This window comes from Benincasa hispida, chromosome 2, assembly GCF_027475165.1.
Source record: "Benincasa hispida cultivar pf3 chromosome 2, pf3_genome.v1.1, whole genome shotgun sequence".
NCBI classification, from domain to species: Eukaryota; Viridiplantae; Streptophyta; class Magnoliopsida; order Cucurbitales; family Cucurbitaceae; genus Benincasa; species Benincasa hispida.
This window is the reverse complement of record NC_143479.1, coordinates 63,758,780-63,782,892: the sequence shown is the minus strand read 5'-3', so window position 1 is coordinate 63,782,892 and position 24,113 is coordinate 63,758,780. Positions and strand designations below refer to the sequence as shown.

Genomic DNA, 24,113 nt, shown 5'->3' with positions numbered 1-24,113 from the left:
ACTTATGAAAATTTGATATTTAAATCGATACAACTATTAATTTAGAATTTAAATGATACAATGTTCAAAGTTTAGGAAGGTAAATTAATATTTTTTTCTTATATTTATAATGACCTAGCTATGTAAACCCTAACTAAATAATAGATATATGATATTGGAGTAAATATGTTTAAACTATTTTAATCTCATTCAAATTATCTATTGTACTTGGCAATTGTCTACTCTACTCTCCAAAATTCTTTTTTAAGAATTGTATTGAAGATGTCTTCTTGCAAGTGAGAATAAAATTGACAATCCTTTTTCACTCATCTAAGCTAAAAAGAAACTCATATAATTTTCACTCATTCATGATCTAACCAATTAATTTTTCTCACAACTTAAGGTGCACTCATACTTTAATAGAAAATCTAATAAAAATAAAAATAATTGTAATGGATAGCAAAATTGGTTGTTATTTGTAATATGTTACACAAATAAAGAATTTCTGAAGACGATATATATCTTTTTTTTAATATTCAAGTCTATCACTATTTTACATAGTCTAAGAGTGATAGATTTCTATCATTGGTATATCATTTTATCAGTCTATCACTAGCCAACAATTTTTTTTTTCCTATAACTAATAAACCATTCTAAGTTTGATGTACGTCGTTGATGAAATTTTTTTATGTCCATTGTAGATTAACTATTAATATATCCATTAGTGGATGACTTCTTATAACTAATAGAACTATTTTTATGTCTACTAGCAACTATTTCTACATGCATTTTCATGTTTATAATTGATGGATCATTTTGACATTTATCATCAATACATATTTGTGGCTTATATATACATACATACAAAAAGTAATGTCACGTTGCTATTAATAAGTTGTTATTTCTTACCAAATGTTTTGTTATTTTGATTGATTACATTTATAAGTACGTAAACGTGGTCATAGTTTAATTCATGAAATTTAAATACTTTTTTTTTTTTGTCTTAGTCTCATATTGTTTACGGATTTTAATCCTTTGTCATATAATTATTGAACAAAATAAATTGACCTTTTAAACTTATTCTTAAGAATTTAGAGACTAAGGAGAACATATTTTAAAGACTCAAAAGACCAAATACAACTATAAAAAACTAGGTTGAAATACTATTTTAGTTCCTATACTTTTGGTTTTGGTTCATTGTAGTCCCTCTACTTTCAAAATATTCATTTTAGTCTTATATTTTTAACTTTGGTTCAATTTAGTCTCTATATTTTCAAAATGTTCATTTTGGTTCTTGAACTTATAAAAAAAAACCAATCATTTCAATCATTTAAAAATGAAATAGAAATGAAAATAAAGAGACTAAAATAGTCATTTTTTAAAAGTAGAAAGACCAAAATGAATTAAAGTTGAAAGTGTAAGGATCAAAATGAATATTTTGAAAATACATGAACTAAAATAAATCAAAGTTGAAAGTATAATAACTAAAATGAATATTCTAAAAGTACGAGATCAAACTGAACCAAAACAAATAATAAGGGGACTAGTGGTATTTAAAAAAAAAAAAAAAGGAAAAAAGAAAAACTTATGATTATGATTCATCCTAAAAATTTAGGGGCAAACATAACTATGCTTTAGTGACTAAAAAGCTAATTCCCATTTTTATTTATTTATAGGAATAGATTTTCCTAACTTCTTATCCTTGGTTGTAAAAATAAACACTTATCCTTGGGCAGGTGCATATCGCGGGAAAACATAACATTCTTCTTCTTACAGTGAACCTGAGTTCAACAACGGCCGCAACATTCCACACACCAGCAGATTTGAACTATAGCTCTGTAATTTCCCAAAAACTAGACGAAAAACCCATCTCTGTCCTGCCCATTTTTCTCCGTTTGGTTTCCCAGGAAACGCAAAGGAATAGCATCAACCCCACTTTCCTGCAGGTGCAATCGACCGACCTCTTGAACTTTTTTTTGGGTCGAGGGAAATGGGTTATGTATATTCGAAGAATTTTACATATGGGGTTGTAGAAAATCGTTTTCCTATTTTCTTTCAATCTCTTCTTTTTGTGTTTAACGGGTAGGTAAGAGAGTGTCACTGTATTGAGAACCTGACACTCCATTTTCTGTTTGATTGGTGATGAAATATTAGGATGAATGTCTTAATTCTCTATCTGCTTTAATGGAAGTGGTCCATTTTGGAATTGGGAAATTCGGTGTTCGATTGGTTATTAAGTATGAAAAGCACATGAATTGTTTGAGTTAATGCCTTATGTGTTATTGATCATGTATGGGGGTGGTTATGTTTGTAAGAATCACCTTGGAGTGCCTCTAGTTATCTGATAATTGGTAACTGAAAGCCTAATTTTGTGTTTGTAAGAATGTCCAAAGAGAACAAGCAAGGAGACAAACTTCGAGTGGCCCGAGTTTAGTAGGGATAGGGAAGATACATGATGATGTTTTATTTAATGTATATGAAGGATGTGTCAAGGAACAGAAAGATCCCCTCGGATGTTTTTGAATCATCTATTTTCAATGCCCTTTTTTGGTGTAAACATCTACAGCCCTCAATATTTACAACTTAAATTTCCTTGTATCTAATTGGAGAAATCTTTTGTAATCTCGTTTATGGGCCCATGTTGTGCTCTTTAGATATTTCATTCATCAATTAAATTGTTTTTTATCCAGAAAAAGAAAAAGAAAAAAAGTTAATGTATATGGTTAGTTTTGAAAAAGAGAGCTCAAGTAAGGTACTATAGTTTTCAGTATATGGTGGATGGGAAGGTATATGGATGTGTATAGAAAAAACATGGGTCATTTCTATCTTCTTCTTTCTTTCGTTTCTCTTTGTTTCTTTGGATGAAACTCGAGACCATGAAATTATTTTGGGTCGTATTTTTCTAAGAGAATATTATTACTTTCATCTATAATAATTTTGAACAGCCTTTGATTTATTCATCAATATTTTGTGTTCTGAATTCAGTGAGTTATGATTTGCAGACGGCTGCCGCAGCTAATGAATATTTAGTTGCTAGCAATACAAAACAATGATTACTTGCTACAATCCTCTGAACGTTAACTCTCCACTTCTGCTGACCAAGTCTTCCCAGCAATTGAAGAGCACCAAGCATCCTTACTTGGTACATTGCCTTTTCCTTGATATTCTCAGACTGATACTTGGTTCAAATAATTCGCTTCATTCATGTAAACTCTTTCCTCGATCAAATATAGAATGCAATAGTTCCTCAGATTGAAGTTACTTTTTCTTTTGACTGTTCTCCCTCACTCTCCTTCTCTTCCCCCTTACATTTCTGTGTAGTCTCCTTAGTCCTTTCCCTCCCTCTTCTGTTTTATTTCCACTTGCATCAATATGTGACTATTACTATTAAAGAAACAATGTATGTGGAGTCTGGTCATGGGCCAAGGACCAATATTCTGACCTAAATCCTATATTTTGTGACCGTCAGGTGACATTTAAAAAGTCACAATTAGATACAGTACAAGAGATCCTTTGGGGTACTGATATTCTTTAGTTACTCTATTCTTCTTTTTAAGATCTGACATCAAAATTTTCCATATGGAAAGAGATGGACACATTTACCTTCACACCCATTCATAGAATTGTGCATTTGAAATTCTTCAATCTTCAGTTTTTACAACATGTTTGTCATTGGACTTATTCTATGGTTATATGTTTGGCTGCTGAGTCTAAGGAAGTAAAATAATTTTCAGATAAATCTATGTTATCGGGATAGTTCATCTTGCTTCCTCTCTTTCTCTTTATTTTTGTTTAGATTTTTCCTACAACAGATTCAATTTATCATTATAAATAAAAAAATATCTGATATATTTGTTTTTCTTCTTTTCTTCTTTTTTAATGAAACTCTGCCAAAGAGTTTCCAAGTATGAGTTCCTATTTCACGACCATTGTCACATCTTGGAAAATTGTCAAGATCCCTCTTCATGCAGAAAGCCGTCGGGAGAGAACATTTTGTTTGATAGTGATGCATGTTTGTTCTTTGCAGCATCAGAGTAATTCGAATAAGAGAAGCTCTGATGTAACCACAAGAGGAATGAAAGTCGCTGCTTATTATGGCTTGAAGACACCCCCATATGAACTTGTAAGTCACCAACGTAATAATGTGCATGCTTATTTTGCAACTAAAATCCCTTGTTTTAGGGATTGTTTGTTGCAGATATTTGCAGAGTTCATAGAGTTCACTTGTTGGTCCCAGATATTTATACATGTCTGTTTTAGAAGCAAGCATAGCAAAGATCTTCAAAGTTAGAGTTGCGAAATTAAGCTTTATGTTTTTCTATTTACCATTATGAATTTTGTCTCAAATACCATACCATATCTTCATAAAATTGAAATTTTACCGTTCAATTACAGTATTCCCCTATACTTTTGGTTCTTGAATTTTTTGTCTGTAAAAGATTATTAAGACCCACAGAAATCAGGTTCAGTAGCTGGTAAAACATTATTTGAACCCACATAAAGCAGGTATAATGTATTGGCATTAAATGTGATTGGAGTGGCCTTAGTATTTCTTGTCTTCTTTCAAAATTGGCAACTAGACGTGTGAGAGGCCAACTAAGGTGAAGTGACATCAATAAGGCACCTATCCTGGTTCTTTCTTCTTCTTCTTCTCTCTCTCATATGAAATTTTTACATATATTTTTTTTTATATTATAAACCTAATCTTAAGCACTCTTTTGTATTTATATTTATGTGTATTGGGGTCCTTTAAAATCCCCAACTTGGTTGGAATTTTTATCCCCTCTCAGCCAGCTTTTCTGTGGGTATAGTCATTGTCGGATCATAGATTCATAGCAAGCCTACAAATTTCTACCAAAGTGATTATAAAATTTTCACAATTGCAGCATTACTGGTAAGAAATGGATATATCTATGAATTTTTTAACAGCACTACGTTTTATTTTCTTCTTTACTTTCAGGATGCTTTAGAACCATATATGAGTCGGAGGACATTGGAGGTTCACTGGGGTAAACATCACTGTAATTACGTTGAAGGTTTGAACAAACAATTGAGCCAAAATGATATTCTATATGGCCACACTTTAGATGAACTTCTCAAAGTAACATATAACAATGGGAACCCATTACCTGAGTTTAACAATGCTGCCCAGGTACTTCAATGCTAATCCATGGCAAACTTCGAATTATGAGGGCTAAAAGTAAACCTTTATGATATTCTGATTGGCTCCTTCATGTAAGTCTTTTAGTTGAGTTCAAGCTATTTACCACATGATACAATGTCTATCACTAATAACCCAGGATTCAAATTTCATTATGTAGTGTTTTCAAAAGCTACATGACTTCAACTGATTGTTCCCTTTATCATTAATAAGAAAGGCAAAATCATCATGGGTTGGTCTAGTGGCAGAGGAACATAAAAGAAATGGCCAGAGGGTTAAGGGGTTATGGATTCAATCAATGGTATCCGCCTACCTAGGATTTAATATCCTACGGGTTTCCTTGACACCCAAATGTCGTAGGGTCAGGTGGGTTGTCCCATGAGATTAGTCGAGGTGCGCGTAAACTAGCCTGGACACTCACAAATATCAAAATAATAATAATAATAAGAAGAAGAAGCAGTAAGGCAAGAGATGATCTTTATTTTGTTTTTAATATTGGGACAGAAAGATTTCTGTAAAATGTGATTACCAACTGAAGTGTTCAAAAATCTAGAAGGAAGAGAAAAAGGGTGCGTAGTAGAACAATGCTATCCTAATAGTTCTTTCATACGGTGACTGGGGTGGCTATGAAATAGAAATTGAATGTTCAATAATATACTTCTGGTAATAGCAGGTCATATACTATGAGATCCTTAATGCACCATCTTACATGCAGGGCTATTATTCTTGATAAGAAAATTTCCAAAGATATCTGGCTCCATGGTATTTCGGAGAAGATAGTAATCGTTTTTAATGGAGCTTGTCTTTAGGGTATTTACATCACTTAAATGAGATACCATCCCTGCCTAATTTCGCCTGATTGCTAAAATCTCTAAACCATCTTTTTGTCCCCTTTTTCTTTACACAAACTGTCCCCTTTTTGCTAAAATCTCGAGACATCTCAAGGTCATTGGTGGTCATTACTGGACACGTTCAACCTTTCTTGAGGTTCCCGTCTTCCAGTTCATCATTGTTTAGAACAAATACAAAGTGAATGTACTGTGAGTGTGAGGTTATATGGTTAGAAGTCTTTTTTTTAACCTCTGATGGAAACTCAGATGCATTTTTATTTCTGATCTGACAAACTTGTTTACTCTTACTTACCCTGTTGGAGGAGTTTACTATTAATGTTATGATATTTTGTTTAATTTGTTGCATGGGCCATTCTTTTTTGTAAATCCTCTCTTTATACTTTTATCAACGGTGGTTGGTTTCTTATCCAATATTTGTATGTTCGGTGCCCTGTGCATTGAACATCCTTGTGTGAGAAATGAAATTGTTTTTTTTTTCTTCAGAACAGAATGAATCTGGAAAAAGTATATTACGTTTGTAGATTTCCAAGTAATGTGTCCTGTAAAAGTTTGAGCGGTGCAAGATACTTAAGTCATAAAAATGGAAAAAGATGTAGGCTCATTACCTTTATGTATGTTCAGGTCTGGAATCACGACTTCTTTTGGGAATCCATGCAACCTGGAGGTGGAAACATGCCCACACTTGGTGTTTTACAACAAATTGACAAAGATTTTGGTTCTTTCAACAATTTCAGGGACAAGTTTATACAAGCATCTCTTTCACTCTTTGGTTCTGGCTGGGTTTGGCTTGTTTGTAAGTTTTCAAACATTGGTTAAACATTCTTTAAATAAGTGCTTTTTTAACACCTTTATATTAAGTACTTTTGAGTTGAAAGAATTGTATGTATTTGAATCACCCAATTTGTAAATGGCGCCATCTTGCTCTCTATCTCTCTCCTTTTCCTTATTTTTCCTTCCCTTTTTTTTGGTTCCCTTTTTACAGCTTGACGATATTTATGATCTCTTCAAGATTTCCGGAGTTTTCGAAAAAGTCTTTTCATTGAGTGTTATTTTGTCTAAACTTAGTGGACTGGCTGTCTTTATTTTTGTCTCCTCTTGACGATATCCAATCGATATTCAGATTGACGTTGTAGTTCTGTTTTACAAACGATCATTTGACACAGTCTACTTAGTTATCCTGCATTGTTGTTCATTGTATCAGTGAAAAGACAAGAAAAACGACTCGCTGTGATCACAACTTCGAATGCGATAAGCCCACTTGTCTGGGATGACATTGTAAGTCAATGCGCCTTTTTGTGTACAAGGTTCTTGTATTCTCAGAATTTTGATTCACCATATTTTGTTGTGCAGCCAATCATTTGCTTGGATATGTGGGAGGTATCAAATACTTTTCTACCTTCTTCAAATATTTGTTATGTTTCTTCATTTGAGCAAATCATATATCATCTATAATAACATTTGATTGTGTATTTTCCCCGTCCAGCATGCTTACTATCTGGATTACAAGGTATTGAAACTCTCCCTGATTTCCTTCTATATTTTATTTATAGATTACATACCATTTTAATCTCTGGATTTTGAAACTCTTCTCATTTTGGTCATGTACTCCCACATGTCCAAATTTAATCTCTATACTTTCAATAAATCTTAAAATTAGTTCTTATGGTTAGTTTGAACTTAGCTTTTACTGAATTTGGTTAAAAAAAAAAGTCGATGCAAAGACACCATGTGAATATCTTTCCAAAAATTATATAGACTGAAGACTAATAGAGAGACTTTTTTTTTTCTTTTTTTTTTTTTTGAATAAGTTGACTATAAACTAACATTTGGAATTGACTTTTAAGATTTATTAAAAGTAACTAAATTTGGACATTTAAAAGTACTCAACTATGATGAACAAAAGTATTTCAACCAAAATGGTATTTTAACCATATTTGTTTTACTAACCAAGTGCCCACACGCTATATTATGCTCATAGCCTACTTTCACTAATTTTTTAGAAGGTTTTGTCCACGAAAAGGCCAACTTTGGGAGACCTGGATACCTCGTATTATCAAGTTATTTAAGTGAGATTTCTGTGATTGATTTTATTTATATCTTACCTTGGCACAGAATGATAAAAAAGAGTATATCAATGTGTTCATGGACCATCTTGTATCGTGGAATGCAGCGTTGGGGCGTATGGCCCGAGCAGAGTGTTTTGTGAATTTAGGCGAGCCAAAAATTCCTGTAGCGTAATAACATTCGTTGATACTAGGGTTACTCGCAAATGATCCAACGAAGCAACCGGGGAATCTTTAAGCCTCGTGTATGTGATCGAGTTCCCTTACAGGTTTGACAAGTTTTGTTCTCTACATTAGATTTCCTTCATGATGTTGTAGTGACATGGAGGATTGCTTCCTCAAAATTGTATAGGTTGATAACAATATGGTTTGTTTTGACAAAACTTGATTGTATGGGTTATAATTTTATCCAGTGTTGAATGACTTGGTTAGGTTTTGAATTCAATCAACCCATTAATGTATTTTGAGTGCTCGGTAGAGTAAAATTTAGGGAAATTATTTTAAATGATAAAATTATTGAAAAATACTTTTAAATATAATAGTAAAATATCACCGTCTATCTGTGATAAACCGCGATAAACTATTCTTTGTGTTTATCTATGTCATGATAGACTGATATTTTGTTATCATTTATAAATATTTTGGTTCATTTTCTTATATTTGAAAATAGCTCGTTAATTTATTTTAAAATTACATTTAAAAAAGACTAAATTATAGAAAATGTCTTTGAAGTTTGTATTTTGTTTTAGAATACCTTAGAACTTTATGAGTTGTATTAATGCCCTTAAACTTCAGAAAAAAGACCGGAAGTACTCTTATTATTATATATGGACGTTGTTAACAAGTTGTTAAAAAATTTTGCCTTTTAAAAATTGTATTAATACTTTCAATATTTGAAAAAGAGAGTTAAAAAATGTCCTTATCGAAAGTTGCCAACTTACATGTACTATAGATCATAAAAATTATATTATAATATGAATTAAAAAAAATAATAATCATAATAATAATAATGAATTGGAAGTTATATTATAATATGGATTCAATATATATATATATATATAGTATAATATTAAAATGATTATATTTTGTATGTTAAGCATGCAACCAATAAAAAAATGTCTGCAATATCGATAAGCATATTATTTTTTCCTTGATAGAACTAAGGCTAAATTGAAAACTTTGGTTGTATTTTTTTAAGAGAAACTTTAGTTCAAATTTAGATGAGTAAAACAATGTATATGCTAAATTGTGTATACATTATATTTTTGTAATAAAATCATTGAGATAGAGTTTTGCCTATTTTTCATATATTTTTCAACTTTGAAAATGTTTGGAGTAGATTTGAACTCAAGAAGATCCGAAATAAATTTACCATTATTTGAATAAGGTGGGACAAAGATAAAATCTAAACTAAAATATATGACTCAATGCTCAAATGGACTTGACTTAAGTGGGCCACAAGACTAAATCCCATGAGAGTCACCCTTGACCTTAGTACAGAATGGGGTTAAGAATGACCAATTCGATCGAAGGGTGTACAATTCAAAATCATAGGCTCCAATAATGAAAAATGACCCAAAATCTAAATTGAAGTAATGATTTAGTCCCTAAACTTTAATTTAAAACAACTTAGTCCATAAAGTTTCAAATTTATAATAATTTATTTCTCGAATTTAGAGATGAGAATTGACTTCCTTTTAGAGTAACTATGATGTATATATAGGTCAACTAACCTAGGTCTTTCCTTCTCATTTTCACATTTGTTGATAAGAATATATATATACATATACATATACATACATACATACATACATATGAAAGACAAAATAGAATTACATCATAATTCAGTCTCATCCGCTAAAACAGGGACATCTCTAAATAATTCTAGTCCCATTAGACACTAACGATATCGATTTATGGGCTTAATCTTTAAGCCAGTCGCTAGAGACGTTGATTCATCGTGCATTACAAGCAATGTAATTATAAATCTGTGAAAAAAAAGGAGACCTAAGTAATATCTCATCTATGAAAAGCTCGAATGCCATCAACTTTTGTTTAAATTTCGTTGTTAAAACAGTCTTGACCTTATCTACCCATAAGTAATATCTCAATGATGATTGGCATGCCACATAATAGGATAATCTAATAATAATAATAATAAACAATAATCTTTCTATAATTCCAAATCATAATTATTTTAGTTGTAAAATTCCAAATTTGAAGGACCATAGTGCATAATTTTTCAATTATTCTAATTCAATTTCAGAGATTCATCATCTTCTTAATCCTCATTTCTCCTCCTCTTCTGCAGAGCATCCAACATGGGCAAACAGAGCGAGGAGAAAGGCGAGTTGTGTCCTTTAATCGAAACCCATAATCATGACTTCCACGGCGGCTCCAGCGGCGGCCGAGCTCCTGCCTCCGCCACTTTCGCCCTCATTTTCAGCACTTTGGTTGCTGTATCTGGCTCATACGTTTTTGGGACTGCCGTAAGTGTTTATTTCTTTTTCATAAAAAGGTTTGTAGAGGCAAACTTTAATTCATATTGCTAGCTTTTGATGTGAAATGAATGGGATGATGTTAACAAATGGATCGTGAGTAAATTGTTAGGTGCTTTCAATTTGAATGTTTAGGGTTAAGTTTGGGATGAGTTTTGGATGGGGGAAATGGAAAAGTGCTTTCCACGCATTCATAGTGTATATACTTTTAAACAATTTTTATGGTATTGATGAGAGATTAAAGGTTGATTTTGAAAATTCTAAAAATAGTAAAACTAATTTAAATTGTTTTTAGGAGGACCACTTGTCGTATTTTCTTCCAAAAAAATAAATCAATAAAATAAATTAAGCTTTAGGAGCGTTATAGGAACTTTCAGAAATAGCCCTAAATTGTTTCCTCCTTTTCCAACTAGCACACGTTTTGAAAAATTGTTTAAATAGTTTTTCTTGGTGCTTCCCGGCCGAGATCAAGTCCCGAGATTTGAATAAAAAATTAATTTTTTCATCTTATATCCAAATTGTTGATTATTTTGGACTTTCCTAGTGGAATCTCAGTAACATGAAATTTACATAATTTTTCTAATCTTACCTAATATTTCCCAAATCTTACATAACATTTGATATAAGAATTGGTAAAGATTACAAAATTTGGAGAAAATTTCAGAAGATGTAAGATTTGGTATAAGATTTGTAAATGTTACAAAAATCATGTAAAATCTTAGTTCAATTGGGTGAGATTTCACTAAGAAAGCCCAAAAGAATCAATAGTTTGGATAAAGCTAGTTTTTTATTCAAATCTCAATGGTCAATCTCGGCCGGAAAACACCGAGAAAAACTATTTCAAAGAGTTTTTCAAAAGTATGCTAGTTGTAAAAGAAAAAAACTTTTTAGGGCTATTTCTGACCATTTACCTAGCGCTATAGTAAATTGTAAGTTGCTTTCAATTTGAATGTTAAAAGTGAGTTTGGGATGACTTGTGGAATGGAAAAGGTGCTTTTAGTTTATTGGAAACACTTTTCAAAATTTTTATTATATTCGAATCCATGGTGGTCACTTACTTGAAATTTAATATCCTATGATTTCCTTGACACCTAATGTTATAGGGTCAAGTAGGTTGTCTGTGAGATAAGTCGAGATGCGCGTAAGCTGGCCTAGACACTCATGGATACAAAAAATATATATATATTTATTATGTTCAGCTAGTTGAAAGTGGTTTTTGATAATTCTACAAAATCTAAAAATAATTAAAATGCTTTCGAGAAAAATTCTTCTTCCAAGTGTGCGTAGAGAAGAGGTGACTCCAAACGCACCCATAGCTACTGGGAGATTTGAAAATAATGCTTTCTGATGCTTTTTCTCAGATTGGATATTCATCACCTTCAGAGTCTGGAATCATGACTGACCTGGATCTTACTGTATCAGAGGTGAATGAATTACAGATGCTTATTGTCTTTCATTTATTATGTAATGTGTTTTATTCCTGTTTATAATTGGTGTTTGGTTCTTACCAAGTAAAATGGTACGTTTTCTTTTCCCCAATTTTTTCTCAGTGAAAGTTCTTTCATAAAATAATTAAAAAAAATGTAAAGTGGTACGATATAACCCATTACAGTATTATTCAATGTCAAAGAGGTTAATTTGCATGTTTATTTTACAAATTTTGAGGATCTTGTGTAATAGATTCCTAAACTTTTAAAAGTGTCTAATAGGTCGTAAATGTTTGACTTTATGTCTAATATATCTCTAAACTTTAAAAGTATATTTAATTAATATGTAAGCTTTCAATTTTGAGTCTATTAGATCTCTTACCTTTTGAGTCATTTTTTAAAACTCACGAAACTATTATATATAAATGGGAAGGGAAGGAACAGGAAATTAGATACAAAATCTAATCGTGTCCCTCCAGTGATAGGACTGAATTTTAAAAAATGTCAAATAATTGAGGGATTTATTTGACATAAATCAAAAGTTCATGAACCTATTAGACATTTTTTAACATAAAATTGAAAGTTAAGTCTATTAGGCATTTTCTAAGTTCAAGGACTTCCTAGATACAACTTTGAAAGTTTCAAATCTAATTAGAATAAGATGTAAATTCATCTATCTTGTTTAATGATTCAATAAATGTAAGTTTGTTCATTCTCTATCTAGTTCTCAAATTATTCTTTGATGATTGTACAGTATTCAGTCTTTGGTTCAATATTGACAATTGGAGCAATGATTGGTGCTATTGTGAGTGGAAAACTGGCAGATTATATTGGTAGAAGAGGTGTAAGTTTAGTCATTCCTATTTTCTTTTTAAAATCATTTTTGGCTATTTCGAGCTTTCAATGAACCTTTTTGATCTATTTCCTTTGTTTTGTGAGCAGACAATGGGTTTTGCAGAGATCTTTTGCCTCTTGGGGTGGTTTCTTATAGCATTCTCTAAGGTCTCTTTGAATTTTCTTTCATCTGGTTGAGATAGTTCGACTTTCAAGTCTCTAAGTCATCAAAATGTTACAACCAAATTAAAAGTGATTAATTATATACTTAACACTTGAAGTATGCATGCATAAAAAATGTACTATTAAGTTTTGATAAAAGTGCTTCTCGAGGCAGTCTTACATTTAGCTAGTTATTAAAGCTGAATTGTTTTTCTGGGAATTCAGTAACAAAATTAAAAAGACAAACAAATATAGTGTCATTAAAGAACTAAGACTTTTTGAAGTTCAATTGAAAAAAAAAAACGAGGTTTCCTTCTCTCCCTCTCCATCCCTTTCCTACATTTTAAGGACAAAGTTTTTTCATATTGTTGTTAATTTGAATGAAAAACCTCACATCTAAATTGGTGCTGACTACTGATAGGCTGCTTGGTGGTTGGATATAGGACGAATACTAGTAGGATTCGGAATGGGAGTTATCTCTTACGTGGTATATGTTACAAGAACTCTCAACTCTGTTTATTTACAATAGCTCTTATGTATGACCTAATTGTGCGTAGGTTCCTGTCTTTATAGCAGAAATAACACCCAAGGAACTTCGAGGAGCATTTATAACAGTTCATCAGGTAAACTGCAAATGATCATGAATTTCTCTGTCATTGAAGAAGAACTACCACGTACATATTCTGTTGTAATGTTTGAAACAAAATTGTCAGTTAAATATTCATATCTAGATCAACGAACGTACATGTCTTTTATAGTAAGGTTGACTTGGGGTAGAAGAGGATGGATAATTATTACAGGAAGGCAAGATCACTTGACCTAACTAAACAAGATCTGTTTATAGTTTGTACAACTATCGCCTTGAGCTCTAAAGTAATTACTAATTAGGAGGCAAGATCCATTGAACAATATTTTATTTGATGAGCTTCTAAGCGTGTATTGGACTTTTTGGCATATATTTGGTCATTTTTAATTATAAGGTACACAATTTATTTATTTATTATTTTTTTAATATGGATGACCATTTAGTGAGAGATAAAATATAGTGACAAACACTCGATTTTTGAGTGTTTCTCTAATAATGATCTCCTTGCTTTATAGTATGGTAAACATCCATGATTATTAGCAGATCTGATTTCATTGGGATAGGGGTATGGGAGAAAAGTTGAAATCAGTGACCTAATTTTCATTGGGAGAGGAGTGACAGCTCATCTAGCAAAATCTAGTATTCTAGTGGGTTTGAAAGTTTTGCATCCACGATACAAAATTACTTGTAAAAAGAGAAAAAAATCAAACAAATAGAAAAATGTCTACAACATACTCTTAACTCAATAATATATAATTTCCTTATAATGTTGATTGTACAGCTGATGATATGTTTTGGTGTTTCACTGACATGGCTGATTGGAGCTTTTGTGAACTGGAGGACTCTTGCTCTAATTGGTAGCGTTTCTACTTGCACGAGTTTGACACTTAAGATGAAGATGGTTTAAGGGAAGTGTTTTCTCACTATGATGATTGTCCTGCAGGAGCGATTCCATCTCTAATACAACTCGTAGGTCTTCCTTTCACTCCAGAGTCTCCTAGATGGCTGGTATGTCACACTGTCAAATTCATAGCCGGTTCTATTACACTTGACATTTGTTTGAAGAGACAAAGTGAATATTAGGTCCCATATGATAATACTTTTGTTTTCTGTTTTTTGTTCTTGTAAAACTCAGCTTTGATTTCTAGAAATGTTTGGTTTTGTAAATAAGTTTATTTTTCAGGTCAGGAAAACTAACAATAACAAAATGGTTATGTAACTGACACTAAACTATCTTAATAGCAATCTATCAAATAAATCTAATCAAGAAAATAGTACTGTTTGTAGGCAAAGAACGACCAAGGGCTAGATTGTGAAGCTGCTCTCCAACGGCTAAGGGGGAAGAGTAAAGATATTTCTGCAGAAGTTTTAGAGATTCAAGTATATTTTTCATTTTCCTTTTTTCTTCTACTTTTTCTTTTTCCTTCTTTTTATTGAACAATGGCTTCATATGTGTTTGTTTTCCTAACCTTGTAGGAATACACAGAATTGCTTAAACAGCTCCCTGAACCAAGTGTTCTTGATTTATTCCAAAGGCAATATGCACGTTCTCTCATTGTGAGCCTTCAAATTTGAGATTAATCATGGAGTTTTTAATAAAACATAACTCTTCATCTCTTGTCTATATGGTGGTGACTTTGAGCTATTTGTGCCAGGTAGGAGTCGGCCTTATGGTACTGCAACAATTTGGAGGTGTTAATGGCATAGGATTCTACGTAAAATCTTTATTCACTTCGGCTGGTATTCAAAAATCCGAACATTAATGTGTTCTTATAATAAGTTAAGATTGCGGAAGTTAAAAGAAGTAAAATCCTCTCTATTCTGACAGGGTTTTCAGGAAATATTGGAACTATAGCATTGGCTGCTGTTCAGGTTTTTCTATCGCATTATACACGTTCCACAAACGTGATTGCAAGAACCATCCTTTTTTCTCATTGTTTCCAATGATTTTACAGATACCAATGACTGCTCTTGGTGTGGTTTTGATGGATATATCAGGACGACGACCGCTTTTGATGGTATACTATGCAATACAAATGCACGATGTTTATACTGACTTGAAGTCACAAACAAGCTAATAAAAACTTTGAATTCAAACAGATTTCTGCAGCAGGAACTTGCGTGGGTTGTTTATGTGTTGCATTATCGTTCCTCTTTAAGGTTTACTTTCTAGCTTCTTTCTGCAATTGAATCCAGTCGGCATGGGAGCTTTCATAATTCATCATCATATTCTAAAAGAGCCCTGATTTTGAACGTGCAGGATCTCCAACTATGGCGATCTGGTTCTCCCATGTTGGCACTTGTCGGTGTACTGGTAATGTTGAATTATGGATTGACCATGGAAAAACACCACATTTCTTTACAAGCTCTTAGTAGATTTGTTGTCATTGGCCATTTGCCAACTTTTTGTTAATCCACATCAAATTAAATGAGAGCCTAGTTCTTTTGGTACAAGTAAAATTCCAACTGGCTGATCAGTCATTGAATCTGGTGAACTTTCAATTTAAGTCCTTTGGTAATTTTTCTCTTGGACTTGGTTATTTTTATAAACAGACGTTCTCGGGATCTTTCTCGTTGGGCATGGGAGCAATTCCTTGGGTCATAATGTCGGAGGTATGAATTTATAAACTTCATTAGGAATGACCCTTTTTACCTAATGACAACAGAACGTTGATATTGAGTTAAAACATGTTTTGAAGTTGCATAGCTCTTTTCTTTGCTTCACAAATAACGATTTAAAATTCTACCCAAAATTTAACAACAAACATGCACAACAGTGTAGTTTTCACAAGCTTGTTTTCAGACTTTTGAAATTTGGTTGTCCTCAAAGAATGGCAAGTTCAGACAGAGATTGATTTAACTAAAAACAAAACTCTCTATCAGAATTTGTTGTTGATTGACTTGATTCATTGCAAATTCTATTTGTTCAGATATTTCCTATAAACATGAAGGGATTGGCTGGCAGCTTGGTTACTTTAGTGAGTTGGCTAGGCTCTTGGATTGTCTCATACAGTTTCAACTTTCTTTTTCATTGGAGCTCTACAGGTAAAAAAAGCTACAATTCTCACCTTTTGAATATCTTGTATTGATTGTGAATGGATGAGTAATTTGGTGTTTCTGTTTAACTTTGGAAGGTATCTTTTTCATATTCTCAAGCATATGTGGCCTCACAGTTTTGTTTGTTGCAAAGTTTGTACCTGAAACTAAGGGTAGAACTTTGGAAGAAATTCAAGCTGCAATGAACCCTTTATCTACCCAAAGTTGAACATTTGTTGGTTCCCACAAATAATCCATATGAACCATCATTGAATTCTTTTTAGTTTGAATTTAAAAAATGATGACAATAGCTTTGATTCAGATATTGGATGTTATTTTCCAATAATAATTCATTCTGATATGGAATTGTAATATGATTTACTGTCTAGTATTATGTATTATGAACATTCTGCAAGTCAAGTCCAATTTGTGTCCCATAGTAAATAACCTGAATCTAAAAAATTAAAATAAAAAAACATATTTCTTCTGCTAGTGGTATTTTAAATTTTTAGATTTATTCTATTTTGGTTTCTAAATTTTAAAAAGGGCCACTTGAAAAAGTAAAAAAGTAACTTGCTAAAGTAACAACTGCTTTTCAATTTGGCAAAAATTTCTAGAAGCTCAACTTGCATTAAGAAAGCAAAAAATACAATATACCGTTGAGAATATGGAGTCCAAACAATGTATATATCATATATGCTATGCTTGTGTAAGCCAATGTTGATATATCAGTGACATACTCGATACATTGATAAGAATGTTGATTAGGAGTGTACAAAAGATTAAGTAACGGTAAGAATTCAAAGCAATCTAACTCAAACTGTAAGGATTGAGTTGAATTAGGTAACTGCTTGAATTGGGTTGGATTACGATGTTTAAGAACTGATTGAATTTGGTTTGATTTATGGGTGTAGATTTTTAAAAGCAGTTCAATTTAAATCGGCTTTATGTGGTGTTTTAGGGTTTTGTTATTCTAAGTTTTATTTTGTGTCACCTCTCCACATCCTATCTCTCTCTCTCAAAGCCTCTCTGACCCTCATCTTTGTCACGCTCTCACTCTCATCTCTCTAATGAAGCATTGTCTCTTTCACACAACCGTTTTTCATTTTCATCATTGTTGATAAGATGTCTTTTTTCCGAAAAACTACCATCTTCATTGATGATATTCAATTATTTAGGCCTTTATTTAAGTTGTGAAGAGATTAAGTTTTTGTAGGTCATACCAAAAAGAGCAACCTTAGGTAAAAGTAAAAAAAAAAAAAAGGTGTCTCTAATCATGATTTGTGAAATTTGCATGCTTTAGTAATATTTGGGTCATTTTTGTTAGTTTTGATGTGTTTTAAAAGCATTGGGTAGAAAATGTAAAATGCAACCAAGATAGCGCTCAGGATGTGGCCACAAGGTCACTTGAAGGCTTGAACTAAGCATCGAAGAGGAGGATTGAAAGACATTAAGGGGCTATTTGAAACGTGGAATTGAGATAGGATGTCAGGAGTTCATGTCTATGCTTTTTATGGGAAAATTTCACAAAATAACCCGAAACCCAAAAACTTTTCTACCAATGACCTCTTCCTAAAAACTTTTCTACCACTTTCCTCATACGAAATTCTAAAATTACACCCAGTTTTTAAAAAGCCTTTAGACCGTTTGGTGAACGTGCGTCTTGTTTAGCTAAATGTTACGCAATTGTATAAAAAATACTAAGCAATCGTTTAGCTAAATGTCACACAATCTTTGGATAGAGATTACTAAGCGATTGTATAGTAGTGATCGTTTAGCTAAATGTTACGCGATCATTTAGATATCCATTATGTGATCGTTTGGCTAACTGTTACGCAATCGTTTAGTTTTTGTTATACGATTGTTGAGATATCTATTATGCAATCGTTAAGATAACTGTTATGCGATCGTATAGTTTTTGTTAAATGATCATTTAAATTTTGTTATGCGATCGTTTAGAAAATACTAAGTGATCGTTTAGCTAACTATTACGCGATCGTTTAGATATCTATTATGCGATCGTTTGGCTAACTATTACGTGGTCATTTAGCTTTTGTTATACGATTGTTGAGATATCTGTTATGCGATCGTTTAGTGTTTGTTAAACGATCGTTTAGGTTTTGTTATGCAATTGTTTAGTTTTTGTTATGCGATCGTTTAGATAAATTTGTGCTAAATTTTTAAAATACAATTGGTGTTGTACATCTAACTAAGTAAATAAAGAGCTAAGCAAATAAATAACTAAGCAATCGTTTAGATAAATTTGTACTACAATTACATATTGTATAGTATAATTGGTGCTAAAATTACATATTGTATGGTATAAATTTGTATAGTATAATTGGTGCTAAAATTACATATTGTATAGTATAATTGGTGTTGTACAGAAAAACAAAGCAAAAATTACATATTGTTTAGTCTAGATGAGCCAGTGCCAGGTGTTATCAATGTTTATCTGCACGTTTTCTTGTTATGTCCTCTCTGATCATATCGTGTATACCTATGTATTTATCGTGACTCTTCTCCAATTGAAGTTATCCTGACGGTTTGACGTCGACCTACACTTACTACCTTTTGCAGTGGTAGAATTGGTTCAAAATCTCCAACATCTCCAGCCCATTCTTAACTTTGTCCGACTAGGAAGATTGGTTCAGCATAAGCAGCAAGCACACACTCAACTGTAAACCATTTTGAACATAATGTTTGAACATCAATGTTTCTCAAGGTCGCTGCAGATATTGCATGGGAGCATGGGATCTCGAGGCAATTACACTTCATATACATACATGTCCGTGAACGAAGTTCAACCAACCCCCCCAAATATCCATCGTTCACATTAATTATATGCATATCCACCGAAGAAACACGATATGTTCTTGATATCATTTCTGATTCCTTAAGAATACTCATTGCGTAATCAGTTACAATGTTTGTGCATGCCATTGCGTATGTACGTTGGATATAGAAACTGGTGGGGTTGATGCCCTAAAGTCTCGTGTCCTGTAGTTTGTACGAACGCTTGTGTTGTATAATATATGATATTTACTTCATATTTTGATTTTGCTCAGTTGTATGTTTTATTTGTTTTACCACAAACCAATAAACATAAAATCCCTGGTTATCTGTATGTAACTTAAGCATGTATGTGGTGACATACAAGTGGATCATGTCTTGAGTGATAACCAAAATGGTTTGTAGTATATGGATATAGGAGGGAAACATTATCCTGGTAACGCTACGGATGCGGTCCGCTTTGTGGAATGGTCACAAGTGTTATGACTTGTCACAGATGGTCTGATCCTGATCATTCGTGTAGGAGACATGCGAGCAGGGGCGTCCTATACAAAGAGTTTGTATAAGACCTAACCATGAACTATTAACGTCTCATTATATAACACTGTAATGACAGAGACTTAACTTCATTAGAATGACTGTAGGTAACATGACCTCAATCTTGAGTGAGTTGGGAACTCCTGCCATTGAGGGCGGTTCTTTGATTTGTATGGGTGCAAGTGGTCAGATCGCCGATTCAAACCTACCATTTTGGGGATTCGTCTGATTTGGGAGTTGGGAACTCAGCTACATAAGATGGAATTCACTCCTTCCCCAAAGCAGGGGCAAGTAGATAGATAGCTCCCTCAATGGCCAGGGCTTGAACGATATGGCGCCACACATCTTCTCTTGGGCTGAGAGGTGTTCACACATAGTTGGACTATGTTGTATTGTTCATTAGAGGAATCAGTGGTACTTAAGGAGTGAGATGTAACTATAGAGGCAAAACGGCTTTCTCGAAATGATCGCTTAGCTTTCATAAACGATCGCCTAGCATGTCGTGTTTTCTAAACGATCGTTTACCTATTACTAGACGATCACTTAGTAAAACCTACACGATCGTGTAGCTTTGTCTAAACGATAAGCATCCCCACTATACTATAGCTTTTTCTCCCACTTGCTTATCATCTACACAATCAGCCCGTTCCTCCAACCTCTACCAAATTCACCAAAGACCACACTTTAGATTCTCACTCCGAGAATACTAAGGGCTCTAAGTGGTGGTGTTGTCCCCGCTCCTGCTTGCTCGTGCTTGTTTGTGTAGACGATCGTGCTGCCGTAGCCGACTGTTTTGTTTGGTGATAGAGTATGTAGAGGTTCTTCCGCTGCGTTGAGTTCGAAATTGACGAGTCTTCAACTGGTATGTGAACTCATTCCCTTGTATTTTATTTATCAAAGCATGTCATTAATTAATGTTAAATTGCATAACTGTTTGATAGAATGTGTGTGTTGTATTTCGGTCACAATGAAATCGGAAAGATCTGAATGTGCTCATGGATGCTCTTCATTAAGAGTTCCTTCAGAACCAACCTTGCAGCCACTCGCAGATATGCTTTAATAGCTTTGTGATTGGTAGTTCTCGGGCATCTTTCAACACTCCATTGAGGCATTCTACTATATTTGTCGTCATCTTGTCATACCTACAATGGACTTGATAAACCCTTGCCCACCATTGTAATCCAACCTTCTCAAGATAGGTCGTCACACCAGGATATTGATGGAGCTTAGCCCAATACATCTGAAAGTCAGACATTCTATATGCTTTCGCCGCTAGGTGGAAGTGTGGGATTATGTCCTTATTCTTGAATTTGTCCACCAAATTGTTCCAAATATGGTTTATACACAGGGCATGAAATGCATCAGGGAATATCCTTGCAATAGCCTTTGCAATTGAGATGTGACAATCTGATATAATCACGAGATTGGGAACGTCTCTTATCGAAGTCTTCAAATGAGTCATGAACCAAGTCCATGATGCATCATTCTCACCATCTACAATACTGAAGGCGTTAGGATATATGTTGTTATTTCCATTGATACACGTTGTTATTAACAATATACTTTTGTATTTCTCATGCAAATGGGTCCCATCAACAATGATTACTGGGCGGATGTAGTTTAGAAAACCCCTGATACACGGACCAAGTGCCATGAAGACGTACTTAAAGTATTGTCCGTCCTCTACTTCAACCTCAAATATGGTACCTAGATTTGCAAGCTTAAGTGCCTCACCATATTCCCTAACAACAACATATGATCCTTCTGGCGACCCTTATGCATACACCAATCCGTACTCGTGATAAGCCTGTCCGTAGGTAATGTTCACTCTCTATTCTCGTCGGACGTCCTCAATTATATCCCTTAGGCGGTAGGTTCAACCAACTTTTTCGTATTTTGACCTTATTAAGTATCCAATAACCCAACTTTTTGTTTGTCGATGATTACCAGTTCTCATTTCAAGAGAACTTTGATCATCAAATGAAGACATGGTATGAATTGGATTGGGTTGATCAGTTGGATTGCAATGCTGGTGTACTCCATGACTTTCACAAGGTGTAACTAATACAAATAATGGCATCTGGGATGTCTCACTGCCTTCTAAAAAGAAACTAAGATCTTCGTTGTCGACTATGTCAATTGGGGGAGCCGGGACCAATAGATTGTAGCAATATTTGATGTATATATCAAACATATCCGAATCAATATTCAGTCGTTGGTGCATCATACTCACTAGTTCACTGACTGTTATATCATTTCTGACTTTCAGACCTTTCATATGACCACCAACATATTTTCTTCAAACTCATCCCAATCCCCACCAAATCGTACAAAAATGCGAAGTAGCACCACTGATCTACAATGGGATAAACAAATCATTGTGAACGATCGTGTAGTACGATCGTGTATAAATTACTACACGATCGTTTATAATTTACTATACGATCGTATTGTAATTTATGAACGATCGTTTAGTAATTTATACACGATCACATAGTAAACGATTGCATAGTAATGTATAAACGATCCCATAATAATGTATAAACGATCATCCAATAATTTAATGCTAAACGACACTTATTATGAAAGTGATCTGGGAGAAGAAATCGTACATTGAATGAAGGACTGAAGAAACCGTTGAAGGAAGAAGAAATGTAGACTGAATCCGATGATGAAAGCTACGAGAGAATCTGAAGTCATTGGGCTGAAACTCTGAGAGAAAGCTACGAGAGAACAATGAGAGAATTTCGTGAGAAGTTCGACGACAGAAAGTGAATAATGAGAGTGACGTTCCATTATCTTCAGAATATTAGTTGGGAATAAATGTTTTGGTAGAATGTTGGTGGTGTATTGAATGCACATTGAATAAGGGTTGAAGAAATCGTTGAAGGAAGAAGAAATGTGGTGCGGTTTGAAGAATGAAGAAAACTTAGGGTAATTTTGAAATTTCACATGGGGAAAAGGTTAGTGGTAGAAAAGTTTTTAGGAAGAGATCATTAGTAGAAAAGTTTTGGGGTTTTGGATCATTTTGTGAAAATTTCCCCTTTTTATGATTACTATTTTTGTTTTGAAACATTTTTATTCAATAATTCTACCCATGTTTGTTTGAATAAAATATGGATTGCAATTTTTTCTTTTAATTTTTAAAACTTTTGTTTCTTTCTTTCTTTCTTTTTTGGGAAATGAACAACAATTAACTCATTACATTTCTTGTAGAAATATGGTTAAATAAAATGGAAACTGAATTGAAATCAAAACTTTTGATTCTAGCTAATTTTTCTCTATGAATTTCATTGCCATCTTTTTCTTTTTCTTCTTCTTTCTATTGTTGCTCTATCTTTTTACTATGTCATGAATACTTTTAATTAAATCTCTCCCATCATCGTAACAACCAATGAAATGTCACTATATTTCTTCAACAGTTTCACTTTCATTTCCTCTAAATTTAGAGGATCATCAGAGAACAAATTTGTATTTTTTACTAATTCTTGCTGGAAAATATTCTAGGAAAAAAAAAGTTTCATTTCATAGTTTTTTTTTTTGTTATATGTTACGTACTTTTCAACTACATCCATATTTTTCGTCTAAATATTCTTAACACATGTTTGATATATGAATTCATTACATATAAATATTGCACTTAATGTAGATAAAATAATATTTTTTATATAATCAACAACCCTACAACATATTTTAACCGTCATTAGTCTTATAGTAGTCAAAAGTGGTTGTCGAAGTTGATTATCAAAGATGATTTTTTCTGGAGTTTGTAATTGGAGGTGGTTGTCGGAACCTGAAGTTGGTCACATGAAGGTGTATTGGAGTTGGTTGTCAAAGTTTGTCATTGGAGGTGGATTTCGAATCCGGAGTTGGTTAGGGGGAAAGTGGTCGTCGAAGTTGATCATCAAAGATGATTTTCGCTAGAGATTGTAGTCGAATGTGACTATCAGAGCCCGAAGTTAGTAGCATGAAGGTGGTATTAGAGTTGGTTGTCAGAGTTTGTCATCGAAGGTAGTTTTCGAAGCCTCGAGTTGGTCATTGGAGTTACTCGCTCAAAGGTGATTTTCATCTGAGTTTGTAGTCGGAGCCTACAAAGATGATTGTCGAAGTTGGTCATCAGATTTTTTTGTTGGAACCAATTGGTCGTCGAAGTTGGTAGCATGAAGGTGGTCGTCGGAGTTGGGTC

At 33.2% G+C, this 24,113-nt stretch overlaps 3 protein-coding genes across 4 annotated transcripts; 2 read left to right on the top strand and 1 right to left on the bottom strand.

Annotated features, from left to right (window-relative positions):
• The first annotated feature begins 1,677 nt into the window (after positions 1-1,677).
• Positions 1,678-8,515, top strand: FSD3 (Fe superoxide dismutase 3). Of its 2 annotated transcripts, none has more exons than XM_039021769.2 (9): positions 1,678-1,925; positions 2,982-3,121; positions 4,007-4,102; positions 4,940-5,131; positions 6,613-6,784; positions 7,193-7,266; positions 7,342-7,368; positions 7,475-7,498; positions 8,104-8,515. In XM_039021769.2, exons 2-9 carry the CDS (start codon positions 3,029-3,031, stop codon positions 8,227-8,229), a joined length of 804 nt encoding a protein of 267 aa, XP_038877697.1. In that variant the 5' UTR covers positions 1,678-1,925; positions 2,982-3,028; the 3' UTR covers positions 8,230-8,515. The 2 variants fall into 2 exon arrangements, with proteins under 2 accessions (XP_038877697.1, XP_090167299.1); XM_090311173.1 differs by having other exon boundaries at positions 3,876-4,102.
• A 1,643-nt stretch (positions 8,516-10,158) lies between these two features.
• Positions 10,159-17,012, top strand: LOC120069925 (sugar transporter ERD6-like 5). The gene is made up of 18 exons (XM_039021762.2): positions 10,159-10,543; positions 11,914-11,976; positions 12,734-12,823; positions 12,922-12,981; positions 13,397-13,462; positions 13,533-13,598; positions 14,343-14,418; positions 14,505-14,569; positions 14,849-14,941; positions 15,038-15,118; positions 15,217-15,301; positions 15,390-15,433; positions 15,517-15,579; positions 15,662-15,721; positions 15,822-15,875; positions 16,115-16,174; positions 16,492-16,606; positions 16,696-17,012. Exons 1-18 carry the CDS (start codon positions 10,376-10,378, stop codon positions 16,824-16,826), a joined length of 1,440 nt encoding a protein of 479 aa, XP_038877690.1. The 5' UTR covers positions 10,159-10,375; the 3' UTR covers positions 16,827-17,012.
• Positions 17,013-20,948: 3,936 nt separating this feature from the next.
• LOC150038071 (protein FAR-RED ELONGATED HYPOCOTYL 3-like) lies at positions 20,949-22,205 on the bottom strand. Its single transcript, XM_090311128.1, has 2 exons — positions 21,875-22,205; positions 20,949-21,700 (listed from the first exon to the last, which is right to left on the bottom strand). The coding sequence occupies exons 1-2, from the start codon at positions 22,203-22,205 to the stop codon at positions 20,949-20,951; spliced, it is 1,083 nt and encodes a 360-aa protein (XP_090167254.1).
• Positions 22,206-24,113: the final 1,908 nt, after the last annotated feature.